Consider the following 20,571-nt stretch of genomic DNA (forward strand, 5'->3'; position numbering starts at 1 on the left):
GTTGAAATAAATAGCATAATTTAAATGTCTGGATTTTATATTGGTACTAAAGTCATTCACATATATAAATAGATTTATTCAAGTCAATCTTCCAGATTAGAAACCATGTTTTTCAGTGCCCATAATTTTTTGTTGAAAACTTCGAAAAAGCTCAATAATCAAAATATTGGTCAATAGTTTCTGTCTAAATATTTATTGCCATTAATAATACAATGGCTGAACACTCAACATCAATACACCACCAATATTTGATTGAAGTGGTAGCCGGAATATCGTATAAAATTAAGTCACAGATGCCTGTATCCAAGTCCAAAATGCTAGAATTTTAAAGAAATGCAAGCAAATTCAAAATATTAATCAAATACAAGGCAGATCTTTAGATTAAAGTGAAAAACATGAATAATCATACCAACTTTGAATTTTCTATAAAGAAACATTGAGCCATAAATTGTCATATTCTCCTGGCTCATCTTTAGGCTTAGTATAATTTAAATAAATATTTTAAGTATATTTTTTTGAAGCCTGTTACAGCCTATCAAAATTGCATCTCAGTATTGTACTCTCCTACTTAATTTTGTCTCCGGCCGTTTCATCCACGGGCTCCCACACCACTCAAGTCCTGATTAAGCATCGTCTCATGTCTCCCCGCTCCTCTGCACGTACGCGAGTGAAATTTCGCACCCCTTCAGTGCTCTGTGCACGTCCTGCCACACACTACCTTAGCTTCCGTCAGCCCTCTTAGGCACACCCGTAGATCAAGCTACAGTTGACCGAAGCAACATTGGTCAGGTTCGCCGGCACAGGTAACGGTCGGTCCCGACACGCCTCGGGAGTCCTGTAGGCGGCCTTTCCCACTACGCAGCACTACCCCGCCCCCTTCTCTTTTCCCCTCTATCCATTCCAGATCCTTCCATCTGGATAAACTCCCTCCCGGTCTCTATAACAGACCCCGGGCCGGCGAACGGACAGCTTGCGCCATCTCCCGGTGGCACGGCGAACTAAATTACCTTCTCTTAGGCGTTGGAGCGAGCGCTCTGGCGGCCGCGACCATACTTAATCTAAGTTCCTTTCCTCCCCGACAGAGCTCGCACCAAGAGGGCTCCATAGGGTACAAGCTTTCGTTAGTTCCCCCCCGCGGGACTCTTGCGTACCAACACAGAGTCAGTTCCTGTTGTCCCCAACAAAGCGCTCTGCTTTGCACCTCTGAGGCCCCTTTAAGTTAGGCAATTAGTCCTCTTCATATCTTTTTTTTTGGAGGGCGGAGCAAGTACTCCGCCGGGCTTATTCTAACCAATCAGAGGCCACTTCTCCCACTCCCTAAGACTCCGGGCCTCTCGCTCGAACTTAACTTCATGTCACCTGGAAGAGCGAGAGATTCTTCCTTCGGCGGTCACCACGATAGCATCTCGTGCCGGAGCTGCATCGGCCGCGCCTTTTACACATTCAGCCGCCGCAACCTAGTTAAGAGATGTAATCTCTCAAGTTCGGGAGTGTTCCCTAACGTTTATTTTTTTTTATTCTTCTGGTTAGCTATTTGCCATTAGTTTAGCCAAGTAGTAATTTCGCATTATGTTTCACGACGGTTCACCGCGACTACCCGCGCCGCCTCCCTTCGGGGATTGACTTCACTTCACTTAACTTAACTTCACTTCACTTCACTTCACTTCAACCCCAGATCGTGGGGTCCAAGACTTGGTTCAAGAAATGTTTCAAGACTGGAGTGAAGTTTCCTTTCAAGACTTAGTCTACCAAATTTACGCCAATCCTTCGGAGATTGAAGCCCAGAACCTTCTAATTATGCTCCGCCAGTGAACAGTCCGCTATGCAACATTTATCAGAGCAATTAATGTTTTTTTATAACTATTAAATTTATTAATGTTAAAACTATTATGGTTATTTTCATAGTCTCATTTATGAAATGTATCATAAAATTGTAACTAATGACTTCAAATGGCCCGGGCCCCTTTTAAAATAATTAATTATTAATTCCAATAATGGTAATTTTGTAATTTTAAAGGACATCAAAATAATATAATGCAGATTTTAATTAACAATAAAAAGGGTAAATTTTAAGCAAACATATTTGTTTTTCACTTCAAATACGATCCTCCTTCCTAATTCCCATTGTGAGAACTAACTAATATTTTTGGTTGCTCCCTTGTGTCCTCTGAGTATACAGTAGTTACTGTTTCGCCCACTTGATGCAGCTTCCAGTATTTTCATAACCATAGATAAAGTTTCTTTAACTACACAAGGGGCACAACATAAATAAAACCATTACTGCACCCCCGGATGGTATCTGTCACTTTGCTGGTGTGATACCTGGGATTACCTCCAGTAATTTCATAGAACACTATAAAATAAACATAATTTTAATACAACTTTCGGTTAGTGTATATTTTCGAGCTGATCAGCGTGGTAATTTATTATCACAATATGAGACACCAGTTTAAATGGTGCAAAGGCGAAGTGCGAATTTTAGTGTCTGCATGCAAAGCATACAGCAGTTAAAATTTAATGTAGATTTCATGTATGTAATGAATGATTAAATGGTGTGATTAAATTGTACGTGGGCTACTTATGTAATAATACATACTTCCAGAAAATCAGATAAGATATGATGCAAAATATACTATTTAAAAAATAATATTGGATTGTAATCAAAAAGCTATATTAGTTATAGAGAAATGAAAGTGCTAGTTGTACGGAAAAGACCTGGGTTAAATTTCACAGTTGGTATTCTTGTTTTTGTTATGTCAGTGACATTTTCAGCGAAATATTTTTTTTGTTTTGCAAAATTATTTACTGAAATAAAAATTCTTAAAAAGTTTTGAAATAGCTATGTCTTTATCAATTGGTCGAGCTGAAATCAGCAAGAAAGCTATAAACTTGTCACTGTATGTTCGAGCAATGTGGCCTTATGCTATGATTGCATGTCCTCTGTGTTCTGCAATGGTATTACCTCAGCAGGGCGCCTGAGATCCCGTTTTACTGTTGTTGGTTCCGGTTCAAGGTCATGTCTTTTGAGAAGAATGTCGTGAAGAGGAAGGGAAGAGGAAGCCCATGCATCACTGTGGAAGGAGAAAATGGTCTTCTCTGATGTTCAATTGAAAGGAAATATGTTCATAAATAATGATGATTGGTGTCTTTTGGAAGGAATAAACTTCTGATATTGGGGTAAACTTACCCTTGGAATTTAAATGTGGGCTCAACTGTTTTTTCTATAATATATTTCACACTAAAGGAAGTGCTTTGAAATAAGTTATTCTATTGTCTGGTTTTAATTTTCTAATACATTTTGGAAGCACGGATGATTGTCATGTAACAAATCTCAAACTGGTCTTGGCGGTTCAAAAATGTCAAACTAAACCTTGCCAGCAGTGCAACATAATCCATGAGGTTTATCATTACATTTATTTTCTTTGTATTTATTGCATACTTTGTACGTGCCAATCTGGTATCTATGTGTTGATAATAATAAAAATTTAGTTTAAGTACTGTGTACTGTTTTGTTTATGCATAATTTAACATTAATTGTTTAATTATTTTTTTTAATGGTAATAATGTTTGTCCAGCAAAAATAATGTAATTTTATAAGCAGACACTCTTTTAAAACAGTTGTCATCCTTCAATAACCATCATGCATGAAAGAATTATTTGTATGTGTAATCAGTGCAGCACTTAGATACTAGTGAATATGCAGGCTATTTAAGAAGTACCAACCCCGTCCCTTTGTAAGCTGTGACGTGAAAATGTCCGCAGTAACGAGTTTGGCGTCAGTTATCCAAATTAAAGGCAACAAAATGTAGTGTCTGTTATACCAAATGTTTGTTAAAGACTTACTGTAATCATTTTTACCATGTCATTTTCCAAAAATATGTGATTATGATCAGACTGTGGCAGATTGTACAAAACACACTTGATAAAAGTACACAAAATTTTGTTCATTTTGTATACTTACTACTACAATGCATTTTTTTAGCAGAAAAATTATTTTACCAAAAATTCCTTCAAAAGTTACACAAAACAAAATTCCATACTTTATACCATAAAATATACTCATTTGTCTCGAAGTAACATCTAAACTCTAGAGATACTTACACAAAGGAACTTAGTGAGCAAATCTATGCCATCTGCATCTAGGCGAGGAGCCCTAGTCAACAATGGCTCAGGACTAACAAAAGGTAACATGTAAATGGAAGCAGCACCACCCCATAAATCTTCCGATGGTGTGCCCAAGGCTCGGAATATCAGGCGCAGTTCTTCTTCAACTGTGGATCCAGGGAACAGCGGGCGTCCACAAGCCATCTCATAAAATATACACCCCACACCCCTACAACATAAAAAAAAAATCTATAATAAGCATATGCATGAATTATACAAACAACCATTTCATTGCTTGCAATAACCAATTAAAATATAACTAATTGAACTCTACTAAGAAAATGTGCTGTAACATAAAATATTCAACAGTTACTACATAAAGCTCTTGTAACGAAGTGCAGATAACATTAATATCTACAAGCAAACAGCCCTGGGAAAACCAAAACAATTGGTGGAGGAAATTAAAATTGTTAATACACTTGTGGCAGTCAATCTAAGCTTTACAGAAGGAACTGATTTATAAACAAAATAAACTATTTGATTTTGGCAAGAAAAAAAAAGATTTTCTAATTACTTGAAAATGGAGGTTGCAAGTGCCTTGAAATAATACTTTTAAAAGAATTGAGTCAATTAATATTTATTCAAACTAGCACAAATAAAAACTCTGGCAACCCTAAATTGCAAAAATATAAATTTAATTTATTTTGGTATCTTAGTCTAGTTAAATCATTAATTACCCATATTGTTATGAAGAAGAGTGAGCGATAGTTGAGGACTGTGCTGCGGTGTGGTGTGGGTGAGTGTGCGAAGGAAGCGGACAGAGGCAGACAGAAGAGCAAGCCACTGTCGAGCCAAGCCAGTGTTTCAATGATCAATGCAAGACTAATTGTTGTGGACAGAAATCTTGAGTTCAGTAATTACATTTATAGTGCTGACATTAGACATAAATAAAACTGAACCAATTAATTGGGATATACGTTACGAACCCAATAGTTCTTACCACATAACACTTAACAATATTAACTGGCACAGAGATGCATACATGGCACAAGGCCTCTTAGAGCACATGTTTACCAATTTTATTCACCACGTTACATAAAAGTAATGTTTCCAAGACTAATATGCAAAACTTTGATATTCTATTTTTCAAATATAATTTAATTTAGTATTGGGGGAAAATGATAACAACCATGCATATATGTACAGCCAGTGAAACAATGACTAAAAAAAACTATGCAGCAACTTGATCTAATATTGGTGGCAGATGATTCCATGTTTATACGGTATTACGAGAAAACTTGAAACTGTTTATAATAAAATGTTGATTTTTTGACTTGCACGCACGTTCCTGTAAAAATAGTACACAAACCATGCTGATACAAAAAAAATTACCAAACGGATGATGTTGCAGCAACATGCCTTGCTAGGCAGAATATAGGTCCCTGTTTTTATTGTTTATAAATAAAAAAAGTATCATTTTTTGGTGCATAGATAGTTCCAATTAAAGTAACATCTTTAAAGTGCAGATGTAAGAACTAATTAACAGAAACTTCAACAAAAACATGATAACAATACAGTCTCGCAAGAAGCAACTTATACTTTAGTGCATACCTGCCAACTTGGCAGGAACACCATCAGTAAGATTAAAATGGTCCACCTTGCAAAAGCTTAACTGTGGTATACTTGTGCTGGATTCCATTTCTTTGATTATCATAGCAGTTTTTGTGTGCCCACAACTATAACTTTTTTCTGTGTCTGAAGTCTGGAACATTTCCCAAACAAATTTCCAGCCTGATCAGCAAACACTAAATGAAATAACTGATGAAATAGCATTTTGCTTCAATCAAATCCGTGTTGCTAGTACACCTCGGAAAAAAAAAACTAATTTTTTTCTTGGCAGATTTCACATTACTTACATGTTTCATAAACTTTACCTGATCAGAAACATCATTCTTCCAGCCATTAGAAAAATTTATATCATTATACATGCTGCAAAATGCATAAATCAGGTCTTTTTCCCTTTTGGTGACAAGTAAATAGTTCTGAATACACTGACCTAAACAACTGTCTATACTGTTTTTTATTGTTTGTGGATATTATGACGGCACAAAGACCTCACTAAATGTCTTCATACATAAGCATTAAACTTCTGAACACGTACAGAAAGATACAACCGGCCACTGAACTAGATGTCATGTGAATAAATTTCCCATTTGGTTGTTTCACGTGGAAAAAATAAAATGAAATTGTAAATCTGCTTTCATGTTGGTCAGCTTGATTAAATTCCATTCAATGCTTTTCACCTTTTCTTGTTTACCTGACAAAATACGTCTAAGATGTGCTGCCATATTGTAACAAAAACCAAACGCAGACAATAAAAACATTTCCACTACTGGGAAAAAATGTCAATTTAAATTTGTAGCATTGCAGAACCCTGCCCTCCTAATTAAAAAATTTTCTTTTAAACTTCTTTTTTGTATATGTAAGCAGTAATAAGTCAATGTTTTTTGAGTGATGTATAGGTTATGAAACAGTAGAATCAGACGTTATGGCTATTAATATATGTTATTTTAACTTGCTGAGAGTTTTGAGAAGGTATTGTGTATTTTATTAGACATTTTTAATCATCAGTATTTTTTATGTAATTATTCACAAAGAAGTCGCTGTACTAGATTTTTACCTGTTTAGGCCTACTTTTTCAGGTTTTTCTCAATAAGTTTAATTTTGGTAAAGGAATTTGTATTATGATTGCTGTTCTTAATTTTTATTAACGTATTGTAATATAATTATAAATCACGGGACTGTGTCTGGTGTAATGGTTAGAACGAGAGGCTTGAGAGGCCTGTAAGTGGGAGTGAGAAAGAAACAGTGCTTCCCCGCCAACCGAGATAAAGACGGTAATTTCCCCCTGCGTGGGAACTGAGTGATAACTGCTCTCTCACGGTGTGGGAGAGAGAACGAGAATGGGAGTCCCCGATTTCGATGTGAAATTGAAAAGAGATAGATCAGGGGAAGCCCAAAGTTCTGTATGTACAAGGCTTTTTCATGTATTGTAACTTGTTCTGTGATTGGCTTGTATCTCTAAGCGTGAAAGAAGCGTGCGTGTGATTGGTCGGTGAGGTCATGTGACGTCTACTCCCTGCGTGGAGAAGAGTGTGGCAGGACTTCACCAGTCGTCTGTCGATCGCTGCCCCAGTAGGTCGCGTTCGGTGGCTTCTCGCCAAATTATGATGTAATTTGCTAATGGATAATTTAACGTTGGTGGTCAGAGCCAGGCCGAGTATTAAGTCAACCTAATTTGTTTTATTTTCTTTCGAACTGTACTAAATTAGAAATTGCGGCCACCTTCGTCGGCGTTCGGCTCTTAGCGAAATTCGCTTTCGCTGGGTGCGGCCCTGTTCGAGGTCGCACCATCTTCGTGTACTTGCAGTGAAAGATTACTGAAGGACGTTATTTTCGTTAATTCACATCACGCGAACTGCGGGCATTTTTCGACGGGCAGATGTATGTGGAACGAGTGAATGAAACAGTGAAAGTGTTTGGATTCGTCTATGCATTCTAGTTTGAAAAAATAAAACAACTAAAATTGACGCAACATCTGTTTATTTTGTATATAACGAACCGTAATAAATTGTATGCTTGAAAAGCATAGATATTTAGAATTTCCTTACAACTTTAATATATATTTTTCGTGCAAATTACGAGAAAACCGTAAAAGTTAGCAGCTGGCAGAGAAAAAAGAGTGAAAACTAGTGTTCAAAAAACATGCATTTTAATCACTGGAATTTAAGTGAAAAAAGAAAATAAACAAGCTAATGTCTTCAAGCCACTGTTCCATTTTCACAGCACTCCTAAAATGTTCATAAAACTTATACATTAACTGAAAATTAAAATGTACTGTGTTTTTAGTGATTTTAGTATAAAATATGCAACGATTATGCGATAAAACACAGTATTATTTTCCTGAACTCTCTCCTTATCTTTGTTGAACAATATATTCATCTTCTGAAGAAGAATTGGATCGCATCACTTTACAAATCAAAGCTATGTTTTATTGCATAATCGTCACACTGTTATATTAGTGTGTCAAAATTTGGAAAAAAAAATTGTCATATAAAAATCACATAATGTTTTTGGTTGCGTTGTTAGATTCTGAGCCTTTTATTTAGGTAGTAAAAATGACAGGATAAAGCACCGTGCAACAGCAATCGGTTTTCAAGTTGCAGTTTGGTAAAGGTGTACCGGCACAATATGATTTCCCGTTCAAAATGGTCAAATGTTTCGGGGCTGCCATTTTAAAAATAAGATATACTTTTTTTTCCCCCATATAAGATGTTGCTCATAAAATGAAGTATTTTAAAATTGAACTCTATTAATCATTCAGATATTACCACTTACTTATTTAATTAACAAAAAGACAAATTTGTCCGATGAGTAAATTTTCTTTTAGAGACTTTTCAAAAGTGTTAACCTTTACCTGTTCATCATCACTGCCGCTGTGGACCATGTATAAAAATGTAGCTAGCACAAGTTGGCATCATTCATCATGTTTGGTTATATTGATGCCCGTATACAGTACGCACACATAGGCAAATATCAATATAGATAGTTCGCCGATTGCATGCAAATTACACGCTCTGTCTAGAACTGAGTAAACTACATTTGATAGCCCGCACTCTTTCATGGTTAGTGTGTACTATGACGATAGTTATGCATTAGTTCTTGCTCACGTTCAGGTCATGGTTTCCAAATTTATATTTAAAGTGAAACAAATATGTTTTTACCGCATGACTTATTAATTGAAATTGTTTAGCGTGCTTTTGTATACTCTACTTTTTAATTAAACATACTTTACATGAATAGATTTTGTTTTTATGAATTAACTTTACTTCAATTAAAATGCTTTTCTCACATAAAAATAGCACCCCTACTTCTTAGACTTGATTTTAGTATAAAATATGCAACGATTATGCGATAAAACACTGTATTCTTTTCCTGAACTCTATCCTTATCTTTGTTGAATAATATCTTCATCTTCTGAAGAAGAATTGAATCATATCACTTTACAAATCAAAGCTACTTTTTTCATTTGTAAAGCTGTCTACTTACCATTTAAGATTTGTAAAATAATTTGGTAAAATACAATTGTCAGCTACAAGTTTGGCACCTAAACCTGTACCTGACAAGCAGTACAATTGTCAGCAACAAGCTATTTACTTGTTGCTTCATAAATACAATTATTTAGTTCTTTTTACAAACTTGTAACAATTAATTTCTTATAAAATCTTGTGCATTTGTGGAATATGGCCAAGGATAGCAGGCGGAAATGCCAGTCATTCCTACACTATTCATAGGCCTACTGGCTTAAGAGAATGGGGTAAAAGCAAAAGGTACTGAAGTAGATGACTGGTAATTTTGCCACAGAATGGCAAATCTACTCTCGCTAAAGGATGAGTGTGTGAAAAAATAAAAGATAACATATCTTACTCTCTGATGATCATTGCAAGTATATAGTAGAATTTTAACTAAAACAACTCTTATGAAGGGAACATTTTTACCACAGTCATTACAATATAGATGTGAAATAAAAAGAGATTCAATAAAATTCAGAGATGTAAAAATATAGACATTTAATTGATTCTGATACTTATGTCGATTCTTACCTCGATTAGCAACTCAATTCTGATTCTGGATCATTGGTTTTCAAAATTTGTGTATTTAAGATAACTTGCACAGTATTTCATGTATATGTAATGTCTGAGGAAGTCAAGCTGTTGACTAATAAAGCTTTTAAAAAAATAAAATTAATTATTTAATAAATAAATAATTAGAAGACTACAAATTTTTTAGTACAAAATGATCTATTTCAACAGTATGTTGTGCCCTAACACATACCAACAGAATAAAGAGTCCTAATGTGTGACTAGTTTACATTAAAATATTCCCAGTATTTCCACACTTCAGTCGACATCTAGCTGTTAGATGAAATTAAATTTTAATTATAAGTACTTAAGACAGTTTTACAGAACTTCAGCCACATCTCGCTACATGGATCCCAAAATTTAAAAAACAAAAAAATTACTACTTAAATATGACTTTTGCTAAAATGGCACCAGGGTGGCCACTATCCTGGCAGTATCAAATGACAGTATCAAACTGCAGGTTTTTTCAAGGTTTTTCAAAGTCGCCTGATTTAATGTTCACTCTTAAGAAAACTTAAATTTTAAATTTGACATGAAATAAATTTCAATATTGTAAATTTATAGTCAAAATATATTATAGCATTTCTCTTGAAAATAATTTGGCAGCATTAACACAGTGTCTTGAAGAACCTTATATCAATTAAATTGATTATTTTAACAAAAATTAAAAAGAAAACCAGTTTTAGAGCAGAGCTGACTCAAGTTCACAGGTGTCATACTTCCTCAGACTTCAGGTCCCTAATCTTGATGCTAGTTTATATACAAGTATTTCTCACAAACACACCTATTTTGAAGGTTGAAATGTCACTAGTGTTGCAATTTTTAATTGCAGTAAACTGGACATGTTCTTAAACATATTAGGTAAGAGTTTAAATAAATTATGTTTTCCCCTTTAGGATTAAATTAAATTTCAATAAAATACAACTTACGACTCAGTAATAGGCTTACCTATGGTATCACATCGCTTATTTTAATCTGAACATACCTCACATACGAGGTGAATAAGTTGTTGCTGGTTTTAAATGTAACTAATCTAATATAACTTAAGCATCTGCACTATTTTACAAAATTTAAATGTACCTAACCTAACTAACCATCCACATGATTTCAGAACCACAATGAAGCCTTTATTTTCAACAAATCAAAGTTCAAAAAAACAAAAACCTCTGAAATCTCTAGCGAAATTGTGATTTCGCAAGCAAAGGAGGTGGTGGAATAAATCCGACAGTTTGTGACGTCATTTCGATACTTAATTCCGCTAGTGAGCGTTCAAGAATAAGGTTTAGCAAATCTCTGTAGGATTTAAGTCATTCCTCTAAAGGAATTATTCCGACAGCATCAAGAATAGGGCCCCTGACCCTGTGACCAATGGTTAAAAATTATCTTGAACACAGTTTTTTTTAGTTAGTTTGTAAGCAGTCACCCACTAAAACTTCTGACAAGTGGTAGGGTTTATTGTTTTCTAATATATGCTAAAAGAGTAGGGCGCAATTCTAGAGTGCACATCTACTGCAATAAAAGGTGAGACTAGCTTCATGTCTGGTACATATTTGAGCAATAATAGAAGAAAAATTATCTTTGTATCAATAAACAGTTTAGTATGTTTGGAGGATAACTATTTCAGGATTTTACATCCATTACTTACCTCCATTTTTTTTTTGTGTGTTAAATCACTTATCACTATATGCCTGTAGTTTAAAAATGGTATTGCAACTGCTGTCAATTATGGTGAATGAAAACTTGAGGAAGAAAAAAGGCACCCTGTAGCAGGCATATGTAATCTGTTCACTTTCAATGAAGTGGGTGAGGTAGTGAACAACAGGGGTCAAAAGTAGCATAAGTTAAAAAAAAAAGGTGTGTGTACTTATGTACTATGTATGTGCGTTAGAAGTTACACTTCTTTTTGATTAAGACACTGAACTAATTTGAAATTTTATGTAACAATAATTAAATAAATATTCAGTATTCTATATTTATATAAAAATATGTATAACATTTATTATTTGCCTAAGTTAAATATATAATAATGAGAATCAAAAATATTTTGAATTTTATTTTAATTTATTAATTTGAATTATTTATTAAATAATGTAATAATTTTTAATGAATATAAATTATACATACATATAACCTCACTTAAATAAATACACATTAAAATACACTTGAAAAAGTTAACAAATAAAATTTTTATCACTAATATTCAGAATACATAAATGTTTTTAATTATACAGACAAGTATTCAATATCAATCACTAAATTTCTGAACAGGACTCGCACGTAGTTCTGCAACTGCCGCTAGAATTTCCTACCGGAGCAGCTATGTCGACAATAAAATCCTTCAATTTGCAGAGCGAAAGGTTAAACTATATAATGAAACAACTTTGATAAAAACACAAAAGACCTGAAGAAATACTAAGCCTTGGCTTGGACCCTATTTTGACAAGAAGGAATTTTATTAAAATACTGCCCATTTTGTTAAAATTCATTAAAATGTTAATGCTATATAGGTTCTGCAAACGATAGATGACTATAAATTATTAAGTATTAAAGGATAGTTGTACTATTTTAAAGTTATATTTTTTATTACCTATGCAAATTGACGTACACTAATTTCCTAACAAAGTTAAATTACTTTAACTCAATATAGAGGTCATAGACCTACCTAGTATGAAATAATCAATCCAATGGACTGACCTATATATGACATACTATTATAGCAAATAAAACAAAAAAAGTATTCATATATATATTCGCTTAAGGCACAATTTTTATAATTCAGTAATCCAAAATTAAAAAAAGTAAAAATTTTTTGCACTGCTGTGTTTTGAACCATGCTCCTTTAACTTATTAATCGAGCACTACGACTGCACTACGACACCTGAAGGGAGATTGCATGGAGAGTATTTATTATAATTGTTGTAATACCAAACCAGAATAAATAAGGTTTTTTAAAATATTGAAATCACTCTTTACTATTATTATTTTAGTTTGCCAAATATATTCCAGGGTAATTTCAAACTCACAAAGTTTCATTTGGCACACCAATACATTTGGATGTCCCTTAATTTTTATAAAAGAGACTATAAATGGGTTTATGTTCATACACATGGGTCCGCCATCTTCCTGTGAAAATTTCATTGCATGGTGTGTACATTTCGTAAAAATTAACTCTCAACATTTTTCTATAACGCACTTAAAGAAGTATAACTAAAAAAAATGCAATCAACACTTACAGAATCGCAAGAATAGAGAAATCTACTTTGACACCCTAAGAAAAGTTACTCATGAAAAGCTTACCACATATCGATTGGAGTAGAATACTCAGTTGAGCCCAGCAGCACATCTGGTGGACGATACCAAAGGGTAACTACCTCATTGGAGTAGGTCTTTGTAGGAACTGATTTAGCTCTAGCCAAACCAAAATCTGCTAACTGATAACAAAAAACAATGCATGTTAAATTTAAAAAAAAAAACAAGTAAATTATTAGTAAAATAAAAAAAAACCTTGTAAGTCTAACAATACTTATCTATAAGCAACAAGAATAACATTTCCATTTAGGTTTTTCAAAGACTCATCTTATCTAATGTTGAGGCATAATTTAAGACTAAGTCATTCAGTTAAAGAGCTTTAGTAGTTGAGACACTTGATATCAGAAATATCTAAACTGTCTAAATAGATTATCTGGCATTGTTTGTAACAAAGGCTACAATTCAATTAGAAAATAAATTTGTAATAAATTAAAAATCAATTTTAAATGATACTACCATATTTACCTGAATAACCCGCACACAATTTTACGTAAAGTGTGTGTTGGAAAAGTATGGTGTGCAATTATTCAAAACTTGACAATACTGCATGGCAAAGCTCCACAGCACAAGTTCCGTCAAGCTCCAAGGTTGGTTAATCTTATTGCTAAATGGACGACGGACATCTTGCACGTGGTTTGTCTGTGTTTGTGAGAAAAACGTCGCACCAATTACTGATTGATTGCAGTTACAATCATCTATGGTCGCTGAGAATAACCTAAAATGATTAAAAAGACTCAGGAAATGGGAAATCCTGTTGCGAGAAGAAAGTACGTTGTCATGGATAGTAGTATACGTGACTGGAGGGGAAAAAAAATTATTTTTGGGTGATGGTGTATTGCAATATTTTTTATTTGACAGTTGAACATTTGTTGCATGTACATACACAATTCCCCAATTTAATTAATTACAATCTTTGTAACATAGCAGTGGTTAATGTCATTCATGGCCGGGATGTTAATGGTGCTTACTGCAGTAAAGAAACCGCTGCAATCTGTAGACATTTTATATTAATGATGCTTTTTTCTCATATCACTGTAAACATATTTATCAACCACAGTTAATCCCTTAATACAATATTTACTGCCTGATATCTGTAGACACCGTGTATTTGCAAAAAGAATTTTATTGGATATATTGATACACTTAATAGAACTCTTGTGGTAAGAATAAAGAGTGCTTAAAACAATAATCAGCAGAGGTCAACACCGGTACCGTGAATGCTTTGTAGTAGCATTATCGGTACCAGTTTGAATAGTTACAGAAGTCCTGAACAGCCAGTGAAAAGAAACACAAAATATGGTCACAAGTTTTGTTTAAAAGTTTGGTGGGAGGCTTACCTAAGGGTGCAACATATTGGGTAAATACAGTAAGTTACATATTTTAAGAAAACGTGAAGAATCAGAGTTAAAAATTTTTGGTTTTATCAATAACTAAGTCTGTTAAGTTATAAACAATATTTTTTCCTCATAATATTGATTGTATCTGTTATCAAAGTGTATCACCTAGAGCTCATATACCACCAATTTTAAAATCTTTATTTCTGAAATAAAAATAGTTAAAAATCCTGGAAATCATTAAAAAATAAATACACTGTACAATATTTACAAAAAAAATATCTTACCACACAGCAAAAATTAACAAATTTACTTTTTCTTTAAACAGTGACTCCGTAAAAGGCTCACATAAACAGTTTGTTAAAAAAAATGCATAAGTAATTCACTACAGGTAGAAGCTATTAATTTTAGATAAAAACCCATTGGGGCTCACATGTGTCCGTTTGCTTTGCTGTCTGTGGATTACTTTGAACTGATCACGTGAACGAGAAATCTACAAAGACAAGGAATTAATAGGTGATGGTGATGATGATGAGGGGGGAGGGGGGATTACAAAAATAATTTTAATACAGTTTCTTACATTAAAAGAAAAATTAATTAACTTTAAAATTTGTCTTTTATTTTCATGGTTGCTACAGAAATAGAATCTTAGAATTCCCTGACTTTTCCCTGTTTTCCAGAAATTTAAGAGAAAAATTCCCTGACTTTCTTTTGAAGTACATACCATAAATATTAACGTGCATATGATTAAATGTAATATAAAAATTTCAACATGAAGTAAAATAAAGTGTTTTTTTTTTTTTGTGTTATTTTGAAGGCAGAATTGCGAATGTGTTTTTTTTTCCTTCGACATGGCTGGTGAGAGAGCTCTTCGACCCATATTGCTGAGTTGAATACTTTTGTAGCACAAAGTGCAGTAGCAGAATTTATGTTTTTAGCAGAGGGTTTTATATGCTGAAACTGTGGCTCCTTGAGCCAATTCTCCTTAAAAGTAGTTTTCTTCTACATCTCTAAGCTAAAAAATATATAATTATATTTTCAGGTTAGGTTAAAACATTATTGTTTATGAATTCTTAAAATAATATAACTACACAAATACAAAAACTATTACAAATTCACACCTAGCAATATAACGGGCCTACTTAGAGAATTACAATAGCAGCATTACAACATGCAATACTCTTAAAATCTTACAATGTTAACTAACGATTCTGGGGAAAAACATGTTCAGTTATGCATATTTTTTATACACAATGTAAGTGTCACGCCACAGAACTCACGGATTATAACGGTTGAAAATAAAAAATAATTTAAAACAATAATTGGTAGAAAGAATGCAAAAACATAACCGGACACAAAAGCCACGTTTTTTCGTATCAGCTTGGTAGTTTTCAAAATGAGAATTGGTATTGCCTCTTTATCAAAATGCACTTTATTTTCTTATGATCGCAACAAAAACTAACTTCACCTGAAACAACGACTTTAAATTCACGTAATAAGCTTTGTTTTCACCTTATTCCACGTGAAAATAGCCTTCAAAAGATAAACGACGCCATGTCCGTTCTGTAGTTCACTGCATGGAACGGAACATAATACAAAGTCTCAAGGGCAAATCAAAAAGGAGCAAAACACGAACAAATGAAGGCCTGGGTTCGCTAGTGAACTAACGAGTGCCTGGATTGGCCAGAAGTTATGGTGGGTGTTTGTAACAGCCTACTGCAACGGACAATCGTAGACCAAGTAAAAAAAAAGGTTGCAGTTGCCGTGTGCCTTAAGCAGCAGCCTTTTAGCGGAGTCGCTCGGTAGCGGTACGAGCGCATCAAAACAAAGCTTTGTTTGAATTATACGCACCTTTAAAATTTCCAGAATTCGTAGAATTTTCCCTGACATTTCCCGGAATTCCCTGACCATTTTAATTTCCCTGACATTTCCCGGTTTTATAGTCCTGTAGCAACCATGATTTTCTATAATTAAAAATACCAAATATTATTTTGATTATTTTAGTCTGCACAGTGAATAATGTAAACATAAATATAAAAAAAACATTGGATCAACATACATACAAAATCGCATCCAGCAAATTCGATCAAGATAGTGGCATGTCTAACGAAGAAATCATTTGCATGTGTGCCTACTTTTATGACATGAATTAAAATTCACTGCGACAGGTGCGACAAGCGACAAACACAAACTTGTTTCATTAAGATGTGAGAGCACTTTAAAGTTTCAACAACCATTTTATATAATGAAAGTACTGAGGCAGCAAAAAGATACATTGAAAGCTAACTTTTTTTTTTTGGAAAACAGCTGTAAAATTAAAACCCCTGTAAAATTATATAACTCTGTTATGTTACTCTGTAATGTAAATACTGCTTTTCAGGTTTTAAAGTACTGCTTTCTAGCATTTACCAACAAAAAAAATATTCCAGTCCCTACCTACTAATAGACAGTATCATGGCTGAAGTACTCACTGACAAATGGTAAAAGGGGTCGAGTTGTTACCAAGCATAAGTGCTTACTTTATTTTCCCAGCGGATATAAGTGAGATTTTGTGAGAAAGAAAAGTGAAAAATAATGCAGTTTTGGTAATAATATTAAAAAACAAAGAAATGAAAAATATTTCCTTTGTTTATTCAGGTGTGATATGTCAGCTCATGATGACTGTGCTGGTTTTGAACAGTTATTTCACCTGTGTATTTGTATACTTTTGCAGAAGAGCAACCTCAAAAGCTTTAATATGAGTGTTCTCTACACCAAATTATCTCCAGTAAATAAAAAAAATGGCAGACATCAGTAAATTCCTAGCTGGTCAAGAAGCTATCTATATATAATATTGACACTGTTCTCTAAATTAGGTAGACTCTTAAAGGGCCTGGAGACAAAACCAAGTGCTGAGATAGGGTTTTTACATGTTACATGCTTTCAATTTCAGCCACTTATTAAAGTGTCAATTTCAAATAAAAATCACTTAAACATTGTGAATTTTCATATAATAAATAGCACAAAACATATAATTTAGGTTTGTTTCAAACTATTTTTAGCTGCATATGAGATAGTATGTACCCTCATACAAAATAATTTTAATCAGTCAACCTATTATACACTATCACTATATTATAATTTAAATCTCTCGTTTTCCTGCAAGATAGAAATTAAAATGTACGTTGTATGAATAAATAACTGACAGTGGAAGATTGGTATCAACACATTTTTGGTGACTAAAATTTCCTTAATGAGTATCAAATTCAATTTTAATAATATCTGCCTATAGTGTATGCATTTTACTTAAAAGTTCAGGAGCATTTAGCATTTATGCATTTCTAGCAGCAATGAAATTACAAATGCCCTTTGACACACATTATTTATTTGTAAGCTGTCCACCTGTTAAAATAAATCAAATTTTCGATTATAATACCTTAGATGCTCCATTAAGAAAAAATTTAATACACTTTGTGCTGTTAGTATCAAATTATACAAAAATTTGTGTAACATATTTTTTATAAAACAAAAAGATAGGGTTTGGTGGTATTTTAAGTGCATACCATACATGTGAACTGTGGAAAGGATAAGAAAATTGAATGCCAATTAACGGTAGGACTATAAGGGAAAACCCTGCAAGGGAGGACTAGAAACTTAATCAGAGCTTGCATGTAGCATGCATCATCAGCATGTGTGGCATAATCCATTTCATGTTTTCTTTGTGACAAGAGAGCCCAGAAATTTTTATAACTTTCCTTAACTTCTTCAGTATCTCCTGTGCCGGAAATTAGGTATTTCTGCACGTTTTTTTTTTTTTAATTTTTATTATAATTTTAAATTATTTTTGGAAATTTTATTTTCTATATAATTTGGTTACAATTGGGTGATTTACACTTTGTTAGGCTGGTGTACTCTACGTAGTTAAACTTTGCTACAACAGTGGCCAGAGGCATCTTTTCTCAGGGACCAATCTGATCTTTTGCAAGTCTAAGACGTCGTTAGCAGCCCGGTTGACATTTCTCCCGCTTGCAGCCACGTTCCCAGCCTATAACATTATTTCCCTGCATGACTAAATTTGCGCACAACAGCTCTGGACGAGTTGTTACCCTTTCTCAGAGACGAGCTAAGAACAGTTATTCCCGTCATGCATATGTCTTAGGTTCACTCCTAGAAAGTCACGTTAGGATGCTCTTTCCCAGCCTCGATGCGTTTTTTGTCCACCCTCACCCCACAGTCCCTCCCCTTTTGGTATTCAGAATTTAGCCCAGGATCATTGCCCTGACGTGAACCCCGCCAGGCAGTGGCCGACTTCAAGGACGATTTGCAACAGAAAAAATATGTGCAAAGATGGACCACACACGACTTCCAGCGGCAGAAATAGTAACTTCTTCTCTTGTCGCCAGCGAGTGGAGCTGACGTCCGCGACACCTGGTGGCGACATTGCCAACCTTCCTCTTTCTTTCCCCTGTAGGCCGCCAGAGAGCAGCACTGACTGCGCCATTAGCCCCAGGCTTGAGCAAACGTCTCGGGCGAGTCAATCCCTATTTGTTTCAGACACCCCTCAACAGGTAGCGCTAAAATCGGCCAGTGCTACCAACTCCGAGATATCGAAGTCAGAGTTTTTTCTTGTGATTCCCACTCTGAGAACTTCGGAACCTTTCGGTCCGGATGCCCCAGTCTCCCCCCCAAATTTTGTTTGAGCATTACCTTTTAATTACGAGACGTGGCTCTTCCGCGGACACTTCGCGTCGCGATTCCAGAGGGACTGTTTTAGATTATCTGCGGATCAGCGAGACGTACCACTAGACTTCTGTCCGGCCGTAACCGACGATGTAGTCGATTAGACAAGGGATGCTATCCCTATTATTTCTTTAAGTAGTTTAGTCCGTCTGTACAGTACACAGTATGGTAGTTTTTTTTTAAGTTATTTTTTTGAAATGATGGAAACGTCCGCGCCTGCCGCGTATCCGCGATCTTCAGATCCGGACTTGCTACGCTTCAGAAGCTAGAAGCCAACTTCCCTGTCTGGTGAGTTACTATCAGCTTTATTCCCCGACCTCCCATTATCTTTTTGCGAGCATTTTCTGCCCAGTTTGCAAACTGTCTGTGTACTAGTTCTGAAAATGTTTGATTCGGACTGTTCACAGACAGGTCCAAGAGCCGGATGCAGACTTAGCATTTTCACACTCTTCCTTTTCAACAAACCGGCACCCTGGCACCATGTTGACTACTGAACTCCGCGCAGCGAACCAGCGACCTCCGGTGCTACAGTATTTATGAACCTTTTTTGAGCAATCTTTAAATTACTAAGTTCGAAGAAATAAGAATTATATAAAACTTTTGTTCTGGACTTTAAGAACTGACACTGGGAAGGTTTATTTTTTTATTGGTTTATTTATTTTTAATGAAACTTTTTATAATCTAATTTAGGGCCGGCCCGTATTTTAATATATGAGAGCTCTTTAATTAAATAATTAAAATTGTATTTCAACACATTTTAATATCTGTTATAAGTTTCCTTAAATAAATATGGAGTAATTATACTCCGACGGAATCACACCTTGTTTCTGTTCATTCCTCATGTCGTGAAACTAAAAGATCCACCGTTACAGCAGTGTATAATGTTAATGGTATTATTTATGTATTTAATCTGATTTACCTACACTGCCACAAAGTAACAAAAAATGGTAGTATTTAGCGTGATTAACTTTTATCTGCTTTGTTTTGATTAATGAACAATGCTGTAACAAAAATGGTTTTCAGAGTGCAAAGCTGTAACACTCCTGACCATTTTCATTTCCCCTGGCTTTTAAAGATTTTTCTGGTTTTCTATACAATTAACAACATTGCTACTACACAATATGTTTTTGAGTGATCTTTTGAGTCAGTAATTCCCCCCCCCCCCCCCCCCCCTTAAAAAACAATACGTGTGCTTAATATTTTTGCAAGTTAAGCAAGTACTTGCTATTTTTTTCCATGATGTAAACATTTCAAAATTCAATTAAATAATTCTTCTTTCTTCAATTTATATTGTTTAGTAATCCTATGCAAGATGAGTGTGTTGTGCTAATTCTGTAAATAGCCAAAAATATATGAAACTTTTTAATTTACTTACACACAACATGCACGCTCTAAGAATTCCC

At 34.4% G+C, this 20,571-nt stretch overlaps 1 protein-coding gene across 2 annotated transcripts in view; it reads right to left on the reverse strand.

Annotated features, from left to right (window-relative positions):
* The window catches only part of LOC134529375 (cyclin-dependent kinase 17-like), a 223,353-nt gene that overhangs the window by 48,363 nt on the left and 154,419 nt on the right, over window positions 1–20,571 (reverse strand). For both annotated transcript variants that reach the window (XM_063363372.1, XM_063363373.1), the window contains 2 exons: window positions 13,104–13,237; window positions 4,102–4,333 (listed from right to left, as the gene is read on the reverse strand). In XM_063363372.1, the coding sequence (XP_063219442.1) occupies window positions 4,102–4,333; window positions 13,104–13,237 (366 nt within the window). The remainder of the gene's footprint in view (window positions 1–4,101; window positions 4,334–13,103; window positions 13,238–20,571) is intronic.

This window comes from Bacillus rossius, chromosome 2 (genome assembly GCF_032445375.1).
Source record: "Bacillus rossius redtenbacheri isolate Brsri chromosome 2, Brsri_v3, whole genome shotgun sequence".
Lineage (NCBI taxonomy): Eukaryota > Metazoa > Arthropoda > Insecta > Phasmatodea > Bacillidae > Bacillus > Bacillus rossius.